At 41.4% G+C, this 19,450-nt stretch overlaps 1 protein-coding gene across 4 annotated transcripts in view; it reads right to left on the bottom strand.

Moving 5' to 3' along the window:
• Positions 1–19,450, bottom strand: part of LOC148037607 (protein ORANGE-GREEN, chloroplastic-like) — a 75,026-nt gene that overhangs the window by 23,095 nt on the left and 32,481 nt on the right. For 2 of the 4 annotated variants that reach the window (XM_087676553.1, XM_087676556.1), the window contains exons 2-6: positions 18,010–18,154; positions 17,760–17,873; positions 7,860–7,946; positions 6,931–7,007; positions 6,658–6,785 (exon numbers count right to left, since the gene is read on the bottom strand). In XM_087676553.1, coding sequence (XP_087532679.1) covers positions 6,658–6,785; positions 6,931–7,007; positions 7,860–7,946; positions 17,760–17,873; positions 18,010–18,154 — 551 coding nt within the window. Of the gene's footprint in view, positions 1–6,377; positions 6,506–6,657; positions 6,786–6,930; positions 7,008–7,859; positions 7,947–17,759; positions 17,874–18,009; positions 18,155–19,450 lie in introns of those variants that run through there. The other 2 variants (XM_087676555.1, XM_087676554.1) reach the window with 2 other exon arrangements.

Here is a 19,450-nt window from a genome sequence, read left to right as displayed (position 1 = left end):
TCAAAGCTTACACGTGGACTACAAAGCTCGTGTCTGGCTCTTCCACCTACTCAGCTATATCAAAAGGCAATTGACTTACAATCCTGCCGCCTAGTGCCATGTGCCTTATGGCACCTACCAAATAGCTATAAAATAACATACATCTTCTATTTGCAATAATTACATAACTTATTTTATTCTCATCTTTGTTGTTATGAGAATTAGAAGAAAGGATTGCTTTGCAAAAAAATTGTCATCTTGAACTTCCATGGAGGATAATTACTCTTATCAAGCTTTTCAATGGCAATCTGGTTGAAATTGCCAAATAATTTGGCAAGCCAAGCAACCTGGAAAAACCTACAATCTATTTAGAGTTGAAATATTAGAGACTACTATAATAGCAGTATACTATCTACTTTTCTTTTTGGATCAAGCAAGGAGGTAGCTTGAGAGACATGGTTATGTGGTGCGCTTGGAGGATTGAAGTAGTGACATTTTTAAAAATATTAAAAAGAAAGATTGATGTCATCTTTTAATTGAGTTGACAACCCCTCACTACCAAAGCTTACACATCGACTCCAATGGTGTTTGGCTCTTCCACGTACTCAGCTATATCAAATGACAGTTGTCTCACAAGCCAGCCTAGTGCCACATGCCTTTAGAGACACGATGGCACCTACCAAATAGTTGTATAATAACATGCCCCTTCTATTTGCAATAATTATATCGCTTCTTTTATTCTTGTCTTTGTTGCTATGGGAATCAACAGAAGGGGTTGCTTTGCAAAAAAATTGTCATCTTGAATTTCCATGGAGGATAATTATTCCTATCAAGCTTCTCAACTGCAATCTAGTTAAATTTGTCAAATACTTTGACAAGACAAGCAACCTAGCAAAACTTGCAATCTTTTGAGAGTTGAAATATTAGAGACTACTATAATAGTAGTATACTGTCTACTTTTCTTTTGGGGTTAAACAAGGGGATAGCTTGAGAAACCTGCCTAAGTGGTGCACTTGGAGGGCTGAAGTTGAGACATTTTAAAAAACATTAAAAGAAAAGATTGATGTTAATTGAGTTGACACCCCCCTCACTACCAAAGCTCACACGTAGACTACAAAGCTCATGTCTGGCTCTTCCACATACTCAACTATGTCAAATGACAGCTATCTTACAAGCCAGCTTGGTGCCACTGCCTTCAGGCACACGATAGCACCTATCAAATAGTTGTATACCCCTCTTGCTAGCAATCTCCCATAAAAGAGATAAAAGTGTACTTGTCAAGCATGAACCATCAAGGTTCCATGAACGAAGGTGTTTTTGTGCACATCATTGTATCTCGCACCAGATAGAAAATTGATGCTTTGATAACAATGAAATGTCCACCTAGGATCCAACCTACACACACAACACGACACAAGCTATATCCATAAACATGAAGAGATTGGACATCAAACTCACCTCCCAACCATAGAGCCAAAAGGGCTCACCCCTAAGCCTGGAAGCTAGTAGCACTTTTAAGTCACGACCATGTCTAAAGGATAGTCATCCCATACTACTAGCCCACACCATCTTGAACAGACATGTTGGCCAACAGGCCAAGAGTCCAAGAATGGTGATTACACAATGATATGCACAATAGGGCCTTGACTCGAGTCCTATAACTAGGACTCTGCCGATCTAAACCCTAAAGTGTCCTTAGAAGGACACGCAATTATACAATTATCATGTCAAGAAGGCAAATGAAAAGAATGGTACCTTGAAAGTTTAAAAAAGGAGGCAATCATTATGGTTGAAGCCAAGTTGGAGTTATTCATGGAAACTATTGAGGCAGTTATGGAGATGTGTTAGGGTTTGCAAAAGAAAACATTGAGTATATGACCATAACTAAAACACAAAGAACTCAAACACAAACACAAAAATGTGAAACGCAAGACGCAAATCACAAAAATACAAACTGAGAAGAAAGAGAACTCTGAAGTGAATGAATGAATGTCATAAATGAAAGAAAGGGTGCAAAAGATGCTCAAAGGAAGAGTAGTCCAACAACCGGTGGCTCTCATGGGAGTGGGCTGAGGGAGGGGTCAATGTGTGTCATTCACTGGAGATGGATCCGGAGTGTTGTAACCACCACTCAAGAACTGAGATGAAGCTGAAAGTGAAAGGGCTGCAAGCTGAAAACCAAAATGCAATCGTCTCTAGGGCTAGAACTAGTAAACACAGCAACATACCACTTGAAGGAGTGCACAACTTGTCACAAGCAGCAAGAGGCTGCACAACAGCTGAAGAAGGTGAATCTAATGCAAACTGGTCCTGAATTGCAGAAAACACAAGTTGTATGGTTGCCAACAGCAGCTTGGGGCTCGACAGCCAGTGAAAGAGGGCTGATGTGACGAAAAACAAGGGAAGAACTAGTGGCCAGGCAGCCTCTATTTATAAACGGGGATCCTCCCAGAGTTTGGGTGTTTACTTATGGGACACAAAAACTTTGGCAATCTTGAGTTTTGAGGCCAATATAATGAGCTAATGAAGATTCAACGTGTAATGCATCTTTTCTAGCTTAACACCCCCTCTTAGGCCCAAAACTTGAATTAGAAAGAAACTACAAGCACAACTCAACCCATAATACCAAGTGTTCCACCCCAAAGCATCCTGGGCATCGGATCAAGGGTGCGTGCTGGCTGCTCAAGGACCTACCAAGACTATCAAGTGGTTATCTTACCTCAGAAGCCCAAAGCGCAACCCCAAAGAAGGCAAGGCATCAAATAATGGTGTTCATCAATTGCCCAGTGGCCTACCATGACCTACAAAGACAATGGAACCACTTTGAACCTTTTTTTTTTAATGATTGTGGTCACATCCAACGTCACAAAACATAAGATTATCCCAACCACCCATATAAGATATCGGTGATGAAGTAAAGAGGTGAAGAAGTATAAAAGTGTGATGGTAACAAAACCACCAGTGGAGACAACTAAAGATCCACATAGGGATACTTTGCACAATGAGATGCATATAGATGAATGCTACATGATGAGAATACGCATGCAACAAGGTGCCACTTGGACAATGACCTTCTTGGGGAAATTGCTCACTTGCCTTAGCGCTCTTTTACAAAGATAATCATGATCGTGCAATGCAAAGGGTGGGTATACAAGAAAGTAAGGTCGATGTTGAAGATAAATTCCCAAATCTGTAAATACCAATGAAAGGGTAGAAACCCTCTCTCAACCATGAATATCAATACTGAAGGAGGAGGATCCAATGTCTGCCTTTGTGTGGTGCCAAGAACCAAGATTAAATGATACAATCTAACAATGAAGGTAGACCTCACACCCCTTAGTTGGAAGAGCCAAAGGAGAATCATCATTTGGGTATGCAAAACCTGCCAGTACTCAATCACAGGAGAGAGCTCCTACAATAACCAAGTGGCGTAGGCAAGCCTGAATCTCAACCTCAGGAGAGGGCTCCAATGCTAATCAAGAAAAGCTACGATAGCAGTCCACTATGCAAATGGATGAAGAAGAAAGACATGACACTTCCCAACTACAAAAGCAAGGGAAGAGTCAACCACTAAGACAGTTGGAATATGCCCATACTCGATCTTGAGAAAAGGCTCCCACAACAATCCAGCTGACATGAAAAATAAATAAACTAGTAGTGTAGGAAATTATGTTAAATGATAAAAGCACCTCAACTGAAAGGAAAGAAAGACGAATGCCAAGATAAGAGAAAAATGATGTCTGATCTTGAGAGAGAAGATATTGTCCCCATCTCCATGCTAATGGAGGCAATACTCACCAAGACAAGAACTGAAAAATTGAGCCTTCAATCCAATTAGGACCAATAAAATACTTGCAACGTTAGTCCTAAACTAAAATACAAAACCTAGCATGAAAGGATCAAGAAAGAAACTTGCATACCAAATGTTTCATATTAGGATGCTTCAATGTTGTGCTAAATGAAAAATAAAAGTGAGTGAGTATTTGATACAATGGAAGTGAATGAGAGGTAGGTAACTAGGTCTGTGGTTGAAGACTTGAAAAGTCAAAGTATGACTAAACCTACAGAAAATGGATTCTAACTAGCCTAAGGTTCCTAAAGATGATAGGATCCATTGTACCAATGGCCAACCATTGATGAATACAGATACCAAGAGAGAAATTGCACTCTCTCCCTAGGGAAGAACCCCTCTCAACCTCCTTGGAGTGACACTACCACTCCTAGAAGGGGCTAAGGTTGGCAAATGGGTATTGGATTCAGCTTTGGTGTGGATAGAATACACTTAGTTGTGGATGGTGTGATTTTGGTTGCAGATCTAATACCGCATCAACATCAGGACATGGTATGTGTTTAGGATCAATTGGGGAGGGTGGGATAGGTTCTAAGTGGCTAGGTGATTGATTCATGTCCACTCCTGGAGTCCTTTAAAGAACAAGGTGACTCATTAGCACAAGAAGAGGGTTCATATATTTGAGCAACCAAAAAGGGCGATACAATGTGCAAGAGGCATACCAAAGGGCAGGGAGTGATGCAGTTGCGGATATGGAGGAGGTGCATAGTGTGCAAGTGGCATTCCTAACAACATAGCATTAGGGTGTAAGATGGTACGCCTCTAAGTATCTAGCAATGGTCTAAAACCAAAATATACACCAAAGACCATGTGAGCTAAGATAGGATAACCCTATCATAGAGGATTTTAAATGTAAAGTGAAAGTGAGACGGAAAGCCATGAGTTAAGATAAATGTGAAGCACCAATCTCAAACTCAAATGAATTAGAAGATAAAGGATTACCTTATAATTCATGAAGTTTTCTTCTAATCCGTACTTATATCAATTTGGGTCTCCATGGTGACTTACAATCGGTCCATGAATAATTGAACAAGTAAAAAAAACATAATCTAGATCACACAAAAATGTATTGTACGAGCCTGATGCCACTCATCTTAATTGCGAAGAATTTGAACTTTCAGATGTTTCCCGAGTGGATAGTCTTTCCTCAATTGAGAGGTGATCAGTCTTGTCAACGGAGTGCTCCAACTAAGACATGCCTCATGAAGGAATATGAAATGCGAAGAAGAGTTGAATCTCCATGAATAATCCCTATGTGAAAGGTTAGTAGATTGAGTATTATCCTCCAAATCAATAACATAATGCCTCAACAAAGCCTCCATTGCCAAAGTAGTCTAAGAAAACCTCAAAGGATCCGAAAATGGAGTGGTCTCAGCCATCGTGAATCAACATGTGATGTTTAATATAATCAAGAACACACCAAGCAATCCATAATAGCCTCAGGTAAACTCTTAGAAGAACGATGACTTTGATATTATCCAAAGATATGCTAGGGTTTACAAAAGAAACATTGAGTGTACAACCACAACTGAAACACAGAGAACTCCAAATCTTAAGTGAATGAATGGATGTTGTAAATGAAGGAAAGAGTGAACAAAATGCTAAAAGAAAGAGTTGTCCAATAGATGGTGGCTCTCGAGGGAGCAAGCTGGTGGAGGTGTCGATGTGTGTTGTCCATTTGAGATGGATCCAGAGTGCTATAACACCAGTCATAGCTAAGATGAGATTGAAAGTGAAAGAATAGCAGGGAAACCAAAACACAGCAATCTTTGGGGCTACATCTGATAAATACAAAAATGTACCGCCTAAAGGAGTGTGCAACCAATCAAGCACAATAATAGGAGGCTAGGCGATAGCTAAAGAAGGTGGATCTTATTAAAATTGGGTCTACATAGCACTAAACACAAGCTGTATGATGCTCTAAAGGAGGCTAAACAGCAAGGTGGCCTGTGTAAACTTTAAATGCTAAAGAAGCATCTACCACTCACTCATGGGTCTTTGAGTTTTGGAACAATTTTAATGAGCTAATGAAGATCTAGTGTATAATGCATCTTTTTTAGCTTAAGAAAAGTGTATTCCTCGGTGCAATAAGCATCTACTACTCACTCATAGGCCTTGGATAGTGGTGCCTCCTATCACATGATAAACAATAAAGGTTTATAAAGTTCCATGCAACCTTTACAAGAACCCATCATTGTGAAGATTGGCAACAATGCAAAATGCCCTACTGAGGACACTTGTACTATTTCCTTTGTTGATACTACAAATGGTGAAGTCAAAAAGCTTTCAAATGCATTATATGTTTCAAAAATTTAAGAGAATTTTTTAGACAGTTTCCTCCATAACTAATCTTGGCTATGAAGTGAGATTCACAAAGTCAATGCAAGAATTCTCAACAATGCTGGCAAAGTTATTGGCAAAGAAGAAAGAAAGAACAACCTCTATTAGCTAAGTGCTCTTACAACCAAACTGCTGAAGTGGGCACCAGTAAACATTGGCATGAAAGATTTGGTCACATCAGATTTGCAATGTTGAAGAAGATGCATAAGCAAGATATGGTTGCTCACCTACCTTCAGTGGCTGAAATGAGTATGATGGGCAAGCAAGAAAAAGAGGCCTTTAAAATGCCTACACAAACCTTGGGGGGTCTTCTTATTTCACGTTGATCATCAATAACTACAGCAAGGGAGGTCAGAATGTCAGCATGTAAAGAGATGCATGCAACGCGTGCCACCTCTTTCAGCTGATTTCTTTGAATGACATGGCATGAATTTCCCAAATCAAATGCTTCCAGGAATAGTAATACTTGGAAAAATTCATATCCTTACCTGTCCCATGACAATATCTACATCGTTTGTCCTCCTGCTGCTTCACATTGTTGATTTCAACTACCATCAGGGAGGATATAACTCCAACTGCCCCTCCAGAAAAGGATGCCACAATGGGATCCACTTCACTGTAATACATCAGATAGCTTCAATATAAGATACTAAAAAGCAAGGAGGAATTGTTAAGTTCAGTGTTTCTAGTTTGTGGCCTAGAGTGAAGCTTAGACATGGAAGTAACGTGTGCATAATGCAGCTTCTTAAATCATTCCATACCTGAGTTGAGGCGGTAAATGTGCACTTCTTATAAAATCTTTGTAGGATGTACCACCCAATCCCAACTTCAGCTCCAGCTGTAAGTCAGAGATGCACTACTTTAATCTCCAACTGGAAAAAAAAGCTTTAAAAACCTGAGTTTATTTTAGTTGAACCTTGTGAGTCCTTATTACACATCTGCAATGTGTTAGCAACAACGAACCTCAGCCACCTAAGGGCAATGTTACAGACCTAAGTCAAAAACATATACTATTATTTTATTCAAGTGCAGGAATTCAAGTGTTTTGTGCACTTGATCTAGTCCCCTTTCAAGCAAGAACAGGTGAGCAAGTTGAGCTTTTAAGCAAAAGCTGACCTTTTTGGCAAAACTCGGCAATCACAAATCGTATCCATCACATTAATCAACATCACTGAAGGGACATACATGTGCTCAATAATAGCATATACACATAATCAAGAGGCAAAATATATGTCAACACCTCATTTGCACGACTTATACTGAATACAAACTAGCTAAAATGGGCATGTCAAGTGTCAATATTTTGTGTGCTCTAAACTACCATTTGGCATATGGGTATGAAAAAATGATCAGGAGACATGCACCATGTGTATCAATTTTAAAAGTTTGGGCACCCTGATGTAGTGGACCAACTGAGTTCAACAGTGTAAGGCCGCAACAAGACATTGCCTTGCAAATTATTTTAGCATGATAAAGCAAATACTAATTTTTCAAACAAAAAACGTCTGATCTGAGAATTAGCAATACACTGAAAGATACAGAAGACGAGAGAAAAAGACATACCATTAGTGAAAAAAACACCCAACAAGATGTTAGTGTAAATAGTTGAATAATACTTGGTAAACAAAAGGCTGATGATCTCAGAGTCATAAAAGTATACAGGGACTAGGCGAAAGGATAGAAGACATACCATTGGTGCAAAAAACCCACCAAAAAGGATTATTCCTGCAACAAGCCCAAAGCAAAAGATGTAGTATTGTCTCAGTGTTGCAGTAGTCTGTGTAAAAAGATAAAAAGCATATGTCAAACAATCTCCTGGTCTCCCTGTCTCTCCCTCACTCCCTCCATGTTTTTGTTCATGTATGTATGTGTTTGCATGTGTGCGACTTAGCAAACACAGCAAAAAAGTATGTTTGTGTGTTTTGAGAGAGGATGAAAAAAAGAGAAAGGAAGGCAGATGCTTGCACATGAAGTAAGTTCTACTCATGACTATGTGGTGATGGAGGATGCATGCATGGCACACGTGGAATTATGGTGTTCAGCTGGAAACATGTAACTGCAGATATTTCCTGCAGGATAATGAAAGCAATTTGAGCCGAAAACATTGTATTTCTCAGGTAGAACAAGCATATAGCAACTAAAGCAACTAAACTTGTAGCATTTGCGATAGAAAAATGAATGTATCAGCAAATTCAGCATGCATTTTGCAGCATCCTTAGGCTTTAGATCCATATGCAGATAATAGATTAGAGACAGGACAGCTTGTAAGGCTCTAAATCTGCCACAGAATCGAGCAAGCCATATAGGCCATAGAAGAATGGAAATCTCCTGAATGGGATAAGGCTGATGACAGAAAATGTTCTTTGTTAAGTTTTGGAACTTGCTTAAAGACCTTTGGATACCAAGTAAATTGGTGACGCAAGGATGTAAAGAAGATACTTTTGTTTTATGCCATTGCCACTCACCCTCTTGTATTATTTATGAAAGACCTCATGATTTGGTGGCACAAACCCTATACTGATGATTCCATTTTCTTTCCAAATAATTTCAAGGTAATCTGCAAGTGTTTATGCAAGGTTTAATTTCTCAAGAAGTTGCAGATCTCTTAAGTAAATAAAGCTGCAAACTTAATTGTTCTCCTAACAAAATACAATTGTTGTGCTAGCCCAAACAATAGTTCCACCATCACTTGGGATATAATTTGGACTAAAATGTTTCATGTCAAGATGCCATGCAACAGGTCCTTCAAAAATATGGTGTACAATTGGATTATCAGCATTTTTGACATTTATGTGCGAAGTCAAGAATATGACAATCCATTTTAATAATGTAAAAGGTCAATTTTTGGCCTATGTTGCTTTACACTAAGAAACAACATTCATTTCATACACCTTGGAGGTCATGTGAGAAACTCCAAATTAGAAAAAGACCAGATCTATTTCAACTTGCTAGATAAGCTGAAGAAGTCCATCCAGAATTTGATTGCTGATTGGGAAAAAATACCTTAAGTGATTGTGAGAAAATGCAGCAACTATGGAGGAGAGAGAAACGAGAGAGAATGATCATGAGTGAGCTGAAGCAAAAGAGTAGAATGTACTTGCTGAACTGAAAGATAAGAGCGAAAGTACAACACTAAGTTATAGGTCATGGGTTGACCTGACCAACCTTTGACCAACTAACTTGAGTTAGGCTAACTTGCTTTAGTCCTTAGTGTCACTATTTTAATGTCAAAGGACTATAGGTACACACACACTACATTAACACCTATTAAAGTCTCCACACCACACAAATTACATAAGCACTGCTCAAAATTGGTAAATTCAAATACCCCCCGTAGTGCCAATGTGATGGAGTACAAGGATGATCAATCACCAAAGGATAATAAGTTCAAGGACTTTCGAAAAGCCTCAAACTTCTCGCATAGTAATGCTTTGGTGAAAATGTCTGCAACATTTTCCTATGTGGGTACCTACATCAAGCTGATTCCTCCTGCATAGCATCTCTCTAACATAATGATAATGCACCTCAATGTCTTTCGTCCAAGCATGAAACACAAGATTTTGTGCTACTGCAATAGTATTCTAACTGTCAAAAAGAATGGGCATAGGACCCTCCAATGGTAAATGTAGATCAGCCAACAATCTGTGCAGCCTTACACATTCCATTATTGTTGTGAAGGCCGCCCTATACTATAGATCAGAGAGGGCATGTGGCTTTTGCTTCTCCCACTTGTTGGAGGAGAGAGTCAGTCACTTGTGAAGCCTTTATTTTGGTGGCAAAACTTCGGATATGTATTGGAGACCCTTTAGCCCTTAGCCATGAGGGTCCTTGCCCAAGATTGCTCTTCGGGTGCATGTGAGAGAAACTGGAGTGCCTATTCTCTCATTCACACAAAGATTCGCAATTGACTTAGTAAACAAAAAAGTTAGAGTGGCTAGTCTATTACCACACTAACTTGCACATGATGAGGGTTATGATGAGCATGGGTAGTCCGAAGCAGGTAAAGTTTAAACCCTTGACCATGAAACTTAAAATTTGTTGTTTTAAACTTTGAACTTTGAAGTTTATACTTTACAATTTAGACTTTAGCATTTACAATCTTACGTGCATTATGTAGATGAATGTTGGCACATTCAAGTTGATGGGCGACACTCTTCTGAGTGTACATCAAGAGGTGGACAAGGAGGAGGAGATGATTTTTGCAGAGCTCTATAGAGAGCTTATAGCAACAGATACTCGTGGCACTCGCAGTCAACATGCTCGTGGGCGAGGAGTTCGAGTAGGTGGTAGCAAGGGCATGGTCATATGACGCCCTAAAACATCAAGGAGGGGTGGTTCGAGTGGCTTGTTGGGTATCTCACACGCCTTACTTACGCCTACGCTCATATGGGAGTGTGCGGGTGATCACTAGGACACTGGGGCACTTTTTACTCTCGGTAGGAGAGGTTTTTTCCCCCAGATTATGTGTACTATTTTGTATGTGCTTGTGGTGCACACTTACGGGCACTTACTGTGTTCGGGTGTGAACAGCCCCTTATAACCCTAAGGTATAAGGGTTATCATTTGTACTTTCAGCTAACACTCTATTCAGTACTATTGCATTGGGTATCGTGCTCAACTCTGTCTCTCACTCTCACACTGTCTACTGCACTTCAGCTGCACCTCGATCCTCTCCCATCTGACATTTGGTATCAGAGCTCAGCTCAGAGCAGTCTTCAGTCTGCAGTCTGCAGCCCCCGCAAGTTCTGCCCCAGCCGCCTGTTCCTGCCCAGTCCTGCCTGCGCCTGTCAGTCCGTCAGCGCGCAGCACCAGACGACTCCTCTGCCCAGCGTGCAGCTCCAACAATCAGCGCGCAACACCGCCCTGCCCAGCGCGCCACCTGTACCTGCGTGCTGCCACCTCTGCCCAGCGTGTCCTCTGCCCTGTGTCTGCCCAGCGTGCCCCTTCGCCTGTCAGTCTGCCTGCGCAGCCTCCCTGCGCTGAGCTAGCCTGTGCCGTCAGCTGCAGCTGCCAGCGCGCCACCTGTCTCCACCAGCCAGTCCTGGGTGCCGCCTCCTCTGCCCAGCGCGCGCCCAGTCCTGCCTGCGCGTGTCACTGGACCTGCACGCCTGTACCTGTGCGTCAGTCCGACTGTACCCAGCAGTCATTACCTCGGGAATCGTGCCCGTCGTCAACACGCAGAGGTAACATTCTGCACTTTTCTTTTACACAGGAGTTCCTGCAACAGGTTCAGGTTCAGCATTGGGAAACGTGCTGAACAGCAGGTTCAGTTTTCAGCATTGGGAAACGTGCTGTGTCTGTCTGTGACACATTGAATGCACATTTTGGGGCTTTTGTAACAGACATTTGTGACAGAAATTTTGGGCAGAAAATTTTGGGGCTTTTGATGTTTTAGTGCTGCTGAGCACTAATTGCACCTTGGGAAGCGTGCATCAGTGACAGTTTTTTGACAGAGTACCCTTTGCACATTAATTGCAGACTTGTGTTTGCTGCAATTTCTGGAAATTTGCAGATTTCCAGCCCGTACTGCATTGACATTGCTCTATTGCCTTTTGGGAAATAATGGCAAATCAGGGAGGAGATGTATTCACCTATGTGTCCAAGGAAGACCGATTGGATGGGAACAATTATTCCCTTTGGTCTTTCATGATGAAGAATGTATTAGTGGCCAAAAATTTGTGGGATTATGTCAGTGGAGAGGAAGCACGACCGGGAGTTGTGGCTCCCGCTACTCCTCCTCCAGGAGGACGTGCAAGAGGGCAACCTCAGCCCCCTCCACCTCAGCCCGCTCAGCCACTTCCCCCAAGAACTGCAGCTCAGAAAGCTTGGGATACACGGGATGCACAGGCTATGTCGCTGATTGCATTGGCAGTTCAGCGTTCTATCATTCCTCATATTCGTTCAGCAGCTTCTTCACAAGAAGCTTGGTTAACATTGGAGCAGATGTTTGCAGGAAAGAATGAGACTCGCATCTCTTTCTTGAAGAAAGAGCTAGAGACTCTAAAGATGAATGAGGGTGATTCTATGCAGGATCATCTCAACAAAATTCAGGACTTGCGGGAGCAACTCATGAATGTGGATGAGTACTACTCAGATGCGCAGCTGCTTTCTACGACATTGAATTCACTGCCTCCCTCTTACTTGGCTTTTCATACTGCCTTGAACCTCACTATGAGGATTTCGAAAGAGCCCATCACTTTCATTCAGCTTGTCAGTTTGCTTCTAGAGGAGGAGCAAACTAGACGGAACAGTGGTGTGGATGGTATAGCCTCTGAGCAGGCTTTTATGTCAAGGCAGAAGGGTAAAAACAGCCAAGGGAAAAATGCTTCGCAGAGTTCTGGTAGTAGTAGCACTTCACAGACAAGTCAGAAACAGGGGGGCACGCAAGCAAAAAAAGGAAAAAACACTACTGCATATACTCCACAGCAGAATGGGGTAGCAGAGAGGAAAAATCGGTCACTCATGGAGATGGCCAGATGTATGCTGAAGGCAAAGAGTTTGCCTCATAGTTTTTGGATGGAAGCCGTCATGTGCGCTTGCCACATTTTGAACAGATGCCCTACCAAGGCCTTGAAAACCGTCACACCTTTTGAGGCTTGGCACAGCCGCAAACCTTCTGTTGGCCACTTCCGTACTTTTGGGTGTCTTGCATATGCCCATATTCCACAGGTACTTCGAAAGAAGTTGGACAACAAGGCTGTAAAATGCATCTTTATGGGATATAGCAGCGAAAGCAAAGGCTACAGACTCTATGATCCCGTGACCAAGAAGGTTTTTGTCAGCAGGGATGTTGTATTTGATGAAAAATCAGAATTATCCTTGGCTGGTTTTGATACATATCAGGCTGCCCGTGATGTCTTTGAAGGGCTGCTGCCCATCACATTTGGTGATTCAGCTGGTACTTCACATTTGGTGATTCAGCTGGTACTTCAGCAAATGAACCTAATGTTCAGCCAGCTGCTCCTATGGAACATGCAGTAAATCAGCACATTGCTGAAACTGAAATTCAGCAGGAACTTGTACACAGTCAGGAAGCAAGACAGGTGCCTAGATGGTACACGCAGACTATGAGAGATAGTCATTTGGAAACACCCTTGGCTGGTCGTACTCGAAGGCAAACTCGACTGCATGATTCAGCACATTCCATGGAGTTTGTTATGGCAGCATGTACTCATGATAATGAGGAGCCTGAATGTTTTGAGGATGCACGACATAGTGTGCATTGGATGGCAGCCATGCAAGCTGAATTGGATTCTATTCATAAGAATCATACTTGGGATTTGGTGTCTTTGCCAGTTGGCAAGCGTGCCATTGGTACGAAATGGGTCTACAAATTGAAAAGGAATGCAGATGGATCCATAGATAAGTACAAGGCACGGCTGGTAGCTAAAGGCTACGCACAGAAAAAGGGCATTGACTATGAGGAGACCTTTGCTCCTACCTCCCGTATGACGACCATTCGGTCTATGATTGCCTTGGCTGCACATTTTGGTTGGAAAGTGCATCAGCTGGATATAAAGACTGCATTCTTACATGGGGAACTTCAGGAAGAAGTGTATGTACAGCAGCCCATTGGTTTTGCAGTTGAAGGCTCAGAAAATTTAGTATGCAAGCTGAAAAAAGCTCTATATGGTTTGAAACAAGCTCCACGAGCTTGGTACGCAAAGATAGATGCTTTCTTGCTTAGTCAGGGGTTTGTAAACAGCCCATCTGAGTCTACCCTTTATGTACATAAAGAAGGGGGATCCATGCTGATTTTGTGTCTATATGTAGATGACCTTTTGCTCACTGGAACACATGCTGATCAGATTTCAGCATTCAAAAATAATTTACAGCAAACTTTTGACATGTCTGACTTGGGTATTTTGCATTATTACTTGGGCATCCAGTTTGTACATGATGCTAGAGGCATTGAATTATGTCAATCAAGGTACATTGGGCAACTTCTTGAGAAGTTTGGCTTACAGGATTGCAAGCCAGTTTGTACACCCATGGAACCTGGGCTCAAACTGTCATTACATGATGACAGTGATTTGTTTGATATCCATACTTATGCTCCAGCAGTGGGATGTCTCATCTATCTATGCCACACTCGGCCAGACATACAGTTTGCCGTTTCAGTTTTGAGCAGGTACATGCATCAGCCTCGTATGTCGCTTTGGCAAGCTGTGAAGCGTGTGTTTCGTTACTTGCAGGGTACTAGAGCTCTTGGATTGCTTTATGCCAAGGGGGGACCACTGCAGTTACATGCTTACAGTGACTCTGATTGGGCTGGTGATTTTGATACTCGTCACTCCACTAGTGGCAATTGTTTCTTTCTTGGCTCGTCATGCATTTCTTGGCTTAGCAAGAAACAATCCACTGTTGCCACGTCGTCATGTGAAGCTGAGTACAAGGCAACCTTCACTACTGCAGTTGAGTGCGTATGGCTTAGACGCTTACTTGCTGATTTGGATGTATCTGTTACGGAGCCTACTCCTTTATATACTGACAGTCAGAGTGCCATTGCAGTGGCACGGAACCCTGTGTTTCATGCTCGCACGAAACACATAGAGATTCACTACCACTTTGTCAGAGAGAGGCTACATGCAGGTGATATCAGCCTTGTCTACTGTCCTACCACCAGCAATGTGGCAGACATCTTCACCAAAGCTCTTCCACGAGACAAATTTGAAGCATTTCGCGATGCTTTGAATTTGACGCCCTTTGGTGGCGGATGATCCTTGTACACTTGATCACTCTTCACTCCAGGGGGGTTTGTTGGGTATCTCACACGCCTTACTTACGCCTACGCTCATATGGGAGTGTGCGGGTGATCACTAGGACACTGGGGCACTTTTTACTCTCGGTAGGAGAGGTTTTTTCCCCCAGATTATGTGTACTATTTTGTATGTGCTTGTGGTGCACACTTACGGGCACTTACTGTGTTCGGGTGTGAACAGCCCCTTATAACCCTAAGGTATAAGGGTTATCATTTGTACTTTCAGCTAACACTCTATTCAGTACTATTGCATTGAGTATCGTGCTCAACTCTGTCTCTCACTCTCACACTGTCTACTGCACTTCAGCTGCACCTCGATCCTCTCCCATCTGACATGGCTTGTAGACATGTGTAAGGCAAGGCTCTAGTAACTCACATCCTGTGCCTCATGATGACATCTCCCCCTTGCCTACACAACTGCCACCTAGGAAGCCATCATTTGATGATAATGGTAACCTCATCAATGAGGATGAGTATGAGTATGTCTCATCGTCTAATGCCGAGGAGTCATCTTCAGACTCTCTTGATGAGCACTCTGATGATGATGATGATGATGATGATGATGATGCCTCATCATAGATTCATAGGTCTCTCTCTTTTTTGTATCTACTATCATTGTATCCACATGCATGATGCCATTATGATACACTAGACTCTAGTTGTAACTTGTATCGCATGTTTTGCGCAGCCCATGTGACTGCAATGGTTACCCTCATGTATTCATCTTATTTTATAATGAAATGGCTATTTCCACTTTAAACATGTATTCTATCATTTAATAATTTATGGTTTTTTTTAAATCATGTTTTAAAAAATTTCGTACTAATATCGTACTCTGCCTTATAAAATCATAAGGTACCATTTAGTGCTATATTCTTTCGTACCTAATAACTATGTAGAAGACCCTTTAGTCTAGCAATGTGCCCCTGAACAACCGTAGCGGAGTTGAAGACGAAAGCATTCCGAGTGAGCCAATTATGCTGACAACCCCAAAATCTGAAAAAAATGGAACAAGCATGTGGCTGCACTGGGCTGGGTATTTGGCCTAGCAAAAACCCAATCAAAGGGATGCAGCTGTAGACCAACAACTGCTCACCAAATATCTAACAAGAGAGCCCAAATTTTCCTAGCCAAGGGCAGGAAATAAATCTATGATGCGAAGATTGCAATTTCCAGTTGAGATTCGGTGCTTTGAGAAAGGGCCAAAGCAAAGGGAAGCCCACCAATGACCATTCTCCAAAGAAAGACCTTGCATTTGAACGGGATCTTGTTTAGCCATCCTTCCATCACTATCATTTTCCACCAAGCCTTAGATTTATGCATGCCCCAAATCACATTGGCTTTAGTAACCAGCCAATCATTGTCCTTAATCAAGAAATGATACATCTATTTAGTTTTTTCCACAACATAAAACGGATATGTTTGGTAAGAGCATTCGAGGAAGCAGTGTTCCAAGGCAGAAGTAGTAAAATGTAGGCAAGCATGGATAGCATGATGGCCTGGGCTACTTTGAGGTGCACATGAAAGGGCCATGCTTGTGTTTTCCAAAAAACAAACTTTGCATCCATCTTTCGGAAGATCCATAACAGCAAGTATTTTGACTGAACATCAACACCCAAAGGATATCCCCAATGTCTAACAACATTGCCACAAGGCACCACCAGCCCCTGCCATCCCAAGGATTGGAAGTCAGATTCAACACAGCTGATGAGGGATGATTTTGCAGCATTAACATGAAGACCAAAAGCATGCCCAAACATCCAACTTACGAAGATTGTCCTTTTCTGCATGCAAGATCATGAGCGTGTCATCTGCTAGTGACTTGAGTAGCAAAATGATGTCCAAAACAAGGAAATGGGTCAATAACACCACCATTTAACATGACCCCCTGCCATCCCAAGGATTGGAAGTCAGATTCAGTGCAGCTGATGAGGGATGATTTTGCAGCATTAACATGGAGACCAGAAGCATGCCCAAACATCCAACTTACGAAGATTGTCCTTTTCTGCATACAAGATCATAAGCGTGTCATCTGCTAGTAACTTGAGTAGCAAAATGATGTCCAAAACGAGGAAATGGGTCAATAACACCACCATTTAACATGACCCGAGAAGAAGCATCAGCACTGATAGTATATATCAATTGAGACATATGTTGCCCAAAACCCATGATATGCATAAGTTCTGCAAGAAAGGACCAATCCAAATTGTGAAAAAACTGCTAGGGTTTGCACCGAGGAAACATAGTGTATGACCACGATGCCTAGCTGAAGACAACAGCTGCTACAGCAAATATGACAGGACCTGATTTCAAGGTGATTCCAGGGTTGGAAAATAGATAGTTTGAATAGTTCAAAGTGATTGACAAAATAAATGAAGCTACTTCTCGTTTGATTATACATATGCCTTCTATCTAAGCTTACCCAAGCCTTCCATAGGAACAGAACCAAGAGTTTAAATAATGCCTTGCTGAAAAATCCACAAAAGAAGTGGAAGAACAGATGAACTCTTTGAGTCAAAACAATCCCTTATTGCACATAGAAAGACTTCTGGTAATTTAGTGATCCACATACAAGATGATTATGTTCATCTCTCTCCTAATTTTGATTAGACATTACCTGAGGCTTAAATGTGGCTGGTACTCAGTGATGCAGTAATGCAGTGCATGCATATTACTCTGAAAAAAACCTTATTTAGACTATGCCGAGTAAAACGCAGTTGAATACTGAAACTTTGATACCCAACACACCTATCTTCGCATTAATCAGATTTGACCTTTTGCCTCATACTCACTTGAAATCACGATACATAAGAGGAACACTTAACGTACCAATGGAGGAAGGAACGGTATAAAAGAAGGAAAATTAGGCATTTCATTCTCATCGTCATTTGTCATTTCATGTTCTGCTGACTTTATTCTTTGCTGGATTCGCAACCTTCTCACCTAGTCAAGATTTTTGAAAAACCCATTCAAAGGTAGGCCCTTGCTAAAGCTCAAGAACTGAAATCTGAATACAAGAATCTATTCTGATAAACCAGACTTCGCATACTCAAATAATGAGATTTGACATTTGTCTAACCTCTTCCATCAGGAGAAAAATTTTGTTCCGACGACTTCTGATGTTGTCACGGATCTCCTGCAATTGCATGTTTGCAAAGTCTTGAACTGTTTCTGGCCCTTCGATAATGCAGAACGAGTTCGCCTTTCCCGATCCATCATCTGTCCTGTACAATATTACAAATATGGGCACTATGCTGGCATTCAGATCAAATTTCTAGATAGACAACTTATCTTAATAGCAGTTCCAGTACATCATTGCTTAATCTTATCACAAAAGCATGCATGAACATTGTAGAATACACAAGCTTCTTAAGAAGAATCCATACAGGATCTGAGATCATAATAGCAGTTCCAGCACATAGTTATTTAATCTTATCAAAGGTTGAAGCATGCATAAACACTGTAGAATACACAAGCTTCTAAAGAAAGAAATCATGCAGGATATAAAATCATAATCAAACTTCTCAGTTAACCACTAAAGAACATAGAATTCATATAATACAAATTTGTAATAGCTAATGTTGAACTTGCCACTACACAAGTCTTGTGTTTTACTTTTCATGAATCCCAAAAAACAGCTACCTCATTTGTATTTAAAGATGCTAATATAGCTTTCTTTATTTCTTTCTCTTGACAGGACACTCTCTTACCTTGTGGCACTTTGAGCAACAAAGCATTCCAAACTAGGTGTTACAAGAATAGACTTGCCCATAAAAGATTGCTGGACATGATATAATTTCATAATACATATTGAATAATGACACCTAGCATTCAAGTCTTGGAGTAGTTGTGAACGTTCGATCTGAATTGATTTTCTCCATTCACATGTACTTCCCATTAACTCTACAGCAGGGCTTCATAAAAAAAGGGGTAACATATGAGATATGAAGAACTCCATCAAGGGAGAAGTCTTATGGTAGGCTTGCAAGACTACAACCTTATTGTCTCATGTTTTGCACACCCACTACTGCTCAATACAAATCAAAGAATCTTGACATTAGTATATCACCAAAATAGGTCAAGTCCGAAAAAGCTATGGCCACGCAATGTCAAAACCGTCCTGGAAAAGCTAATGGTAGTTGCCTCAAACTCATAGTATCCTAGATCCTCAAATAATCTTCTTGACCCAAAAAGCTCCTATCAAGGAATGTCAAAACCCTATTGGAAAAGCTAATGGCAGTTGCCTCAAACAGCATAGTACCCTAAATCCTCAAATAATCTTATGGATGTCATCTAGCATGGGTGTGTATACATTGAGGTAGGGAAAAGAGAGAATAAAAGAAAAAAGGGGGGGAAGAGGGGTTGGTTGGTTGGTTGGTTGGTTGGGGTGCTAGCTCTACATAGTCTTTTAGCTCCATCTGTGTCATACTAGATAGTCCCCTAAAGATTGGAGCCAATACTAGTGGTCAAGCAAATGCTAGTGGATCAGTGAATGTCCATTCTCTTACATCCCATTAATA

This window comes from Lygodium microphyllum, chromosome 4 (genome assembly GCF_053477565.2).
Source record: "Lygodium microphyllum isolate KBCC chromosome 4, Lygodium_microphyllum_v1.1.10, whole genome shotgun sequence".
Classification (NCBI taxonomy): Eukaryota; Viridiplantae; Streptophyta; class Polypodiopsida; order Schizaeales; family Lygodiaceae; genus Lygodium; species Lygodium microphyllum.
This window is presented reverse-complemented; position numbering and strand designations above follow the sequence as displayed.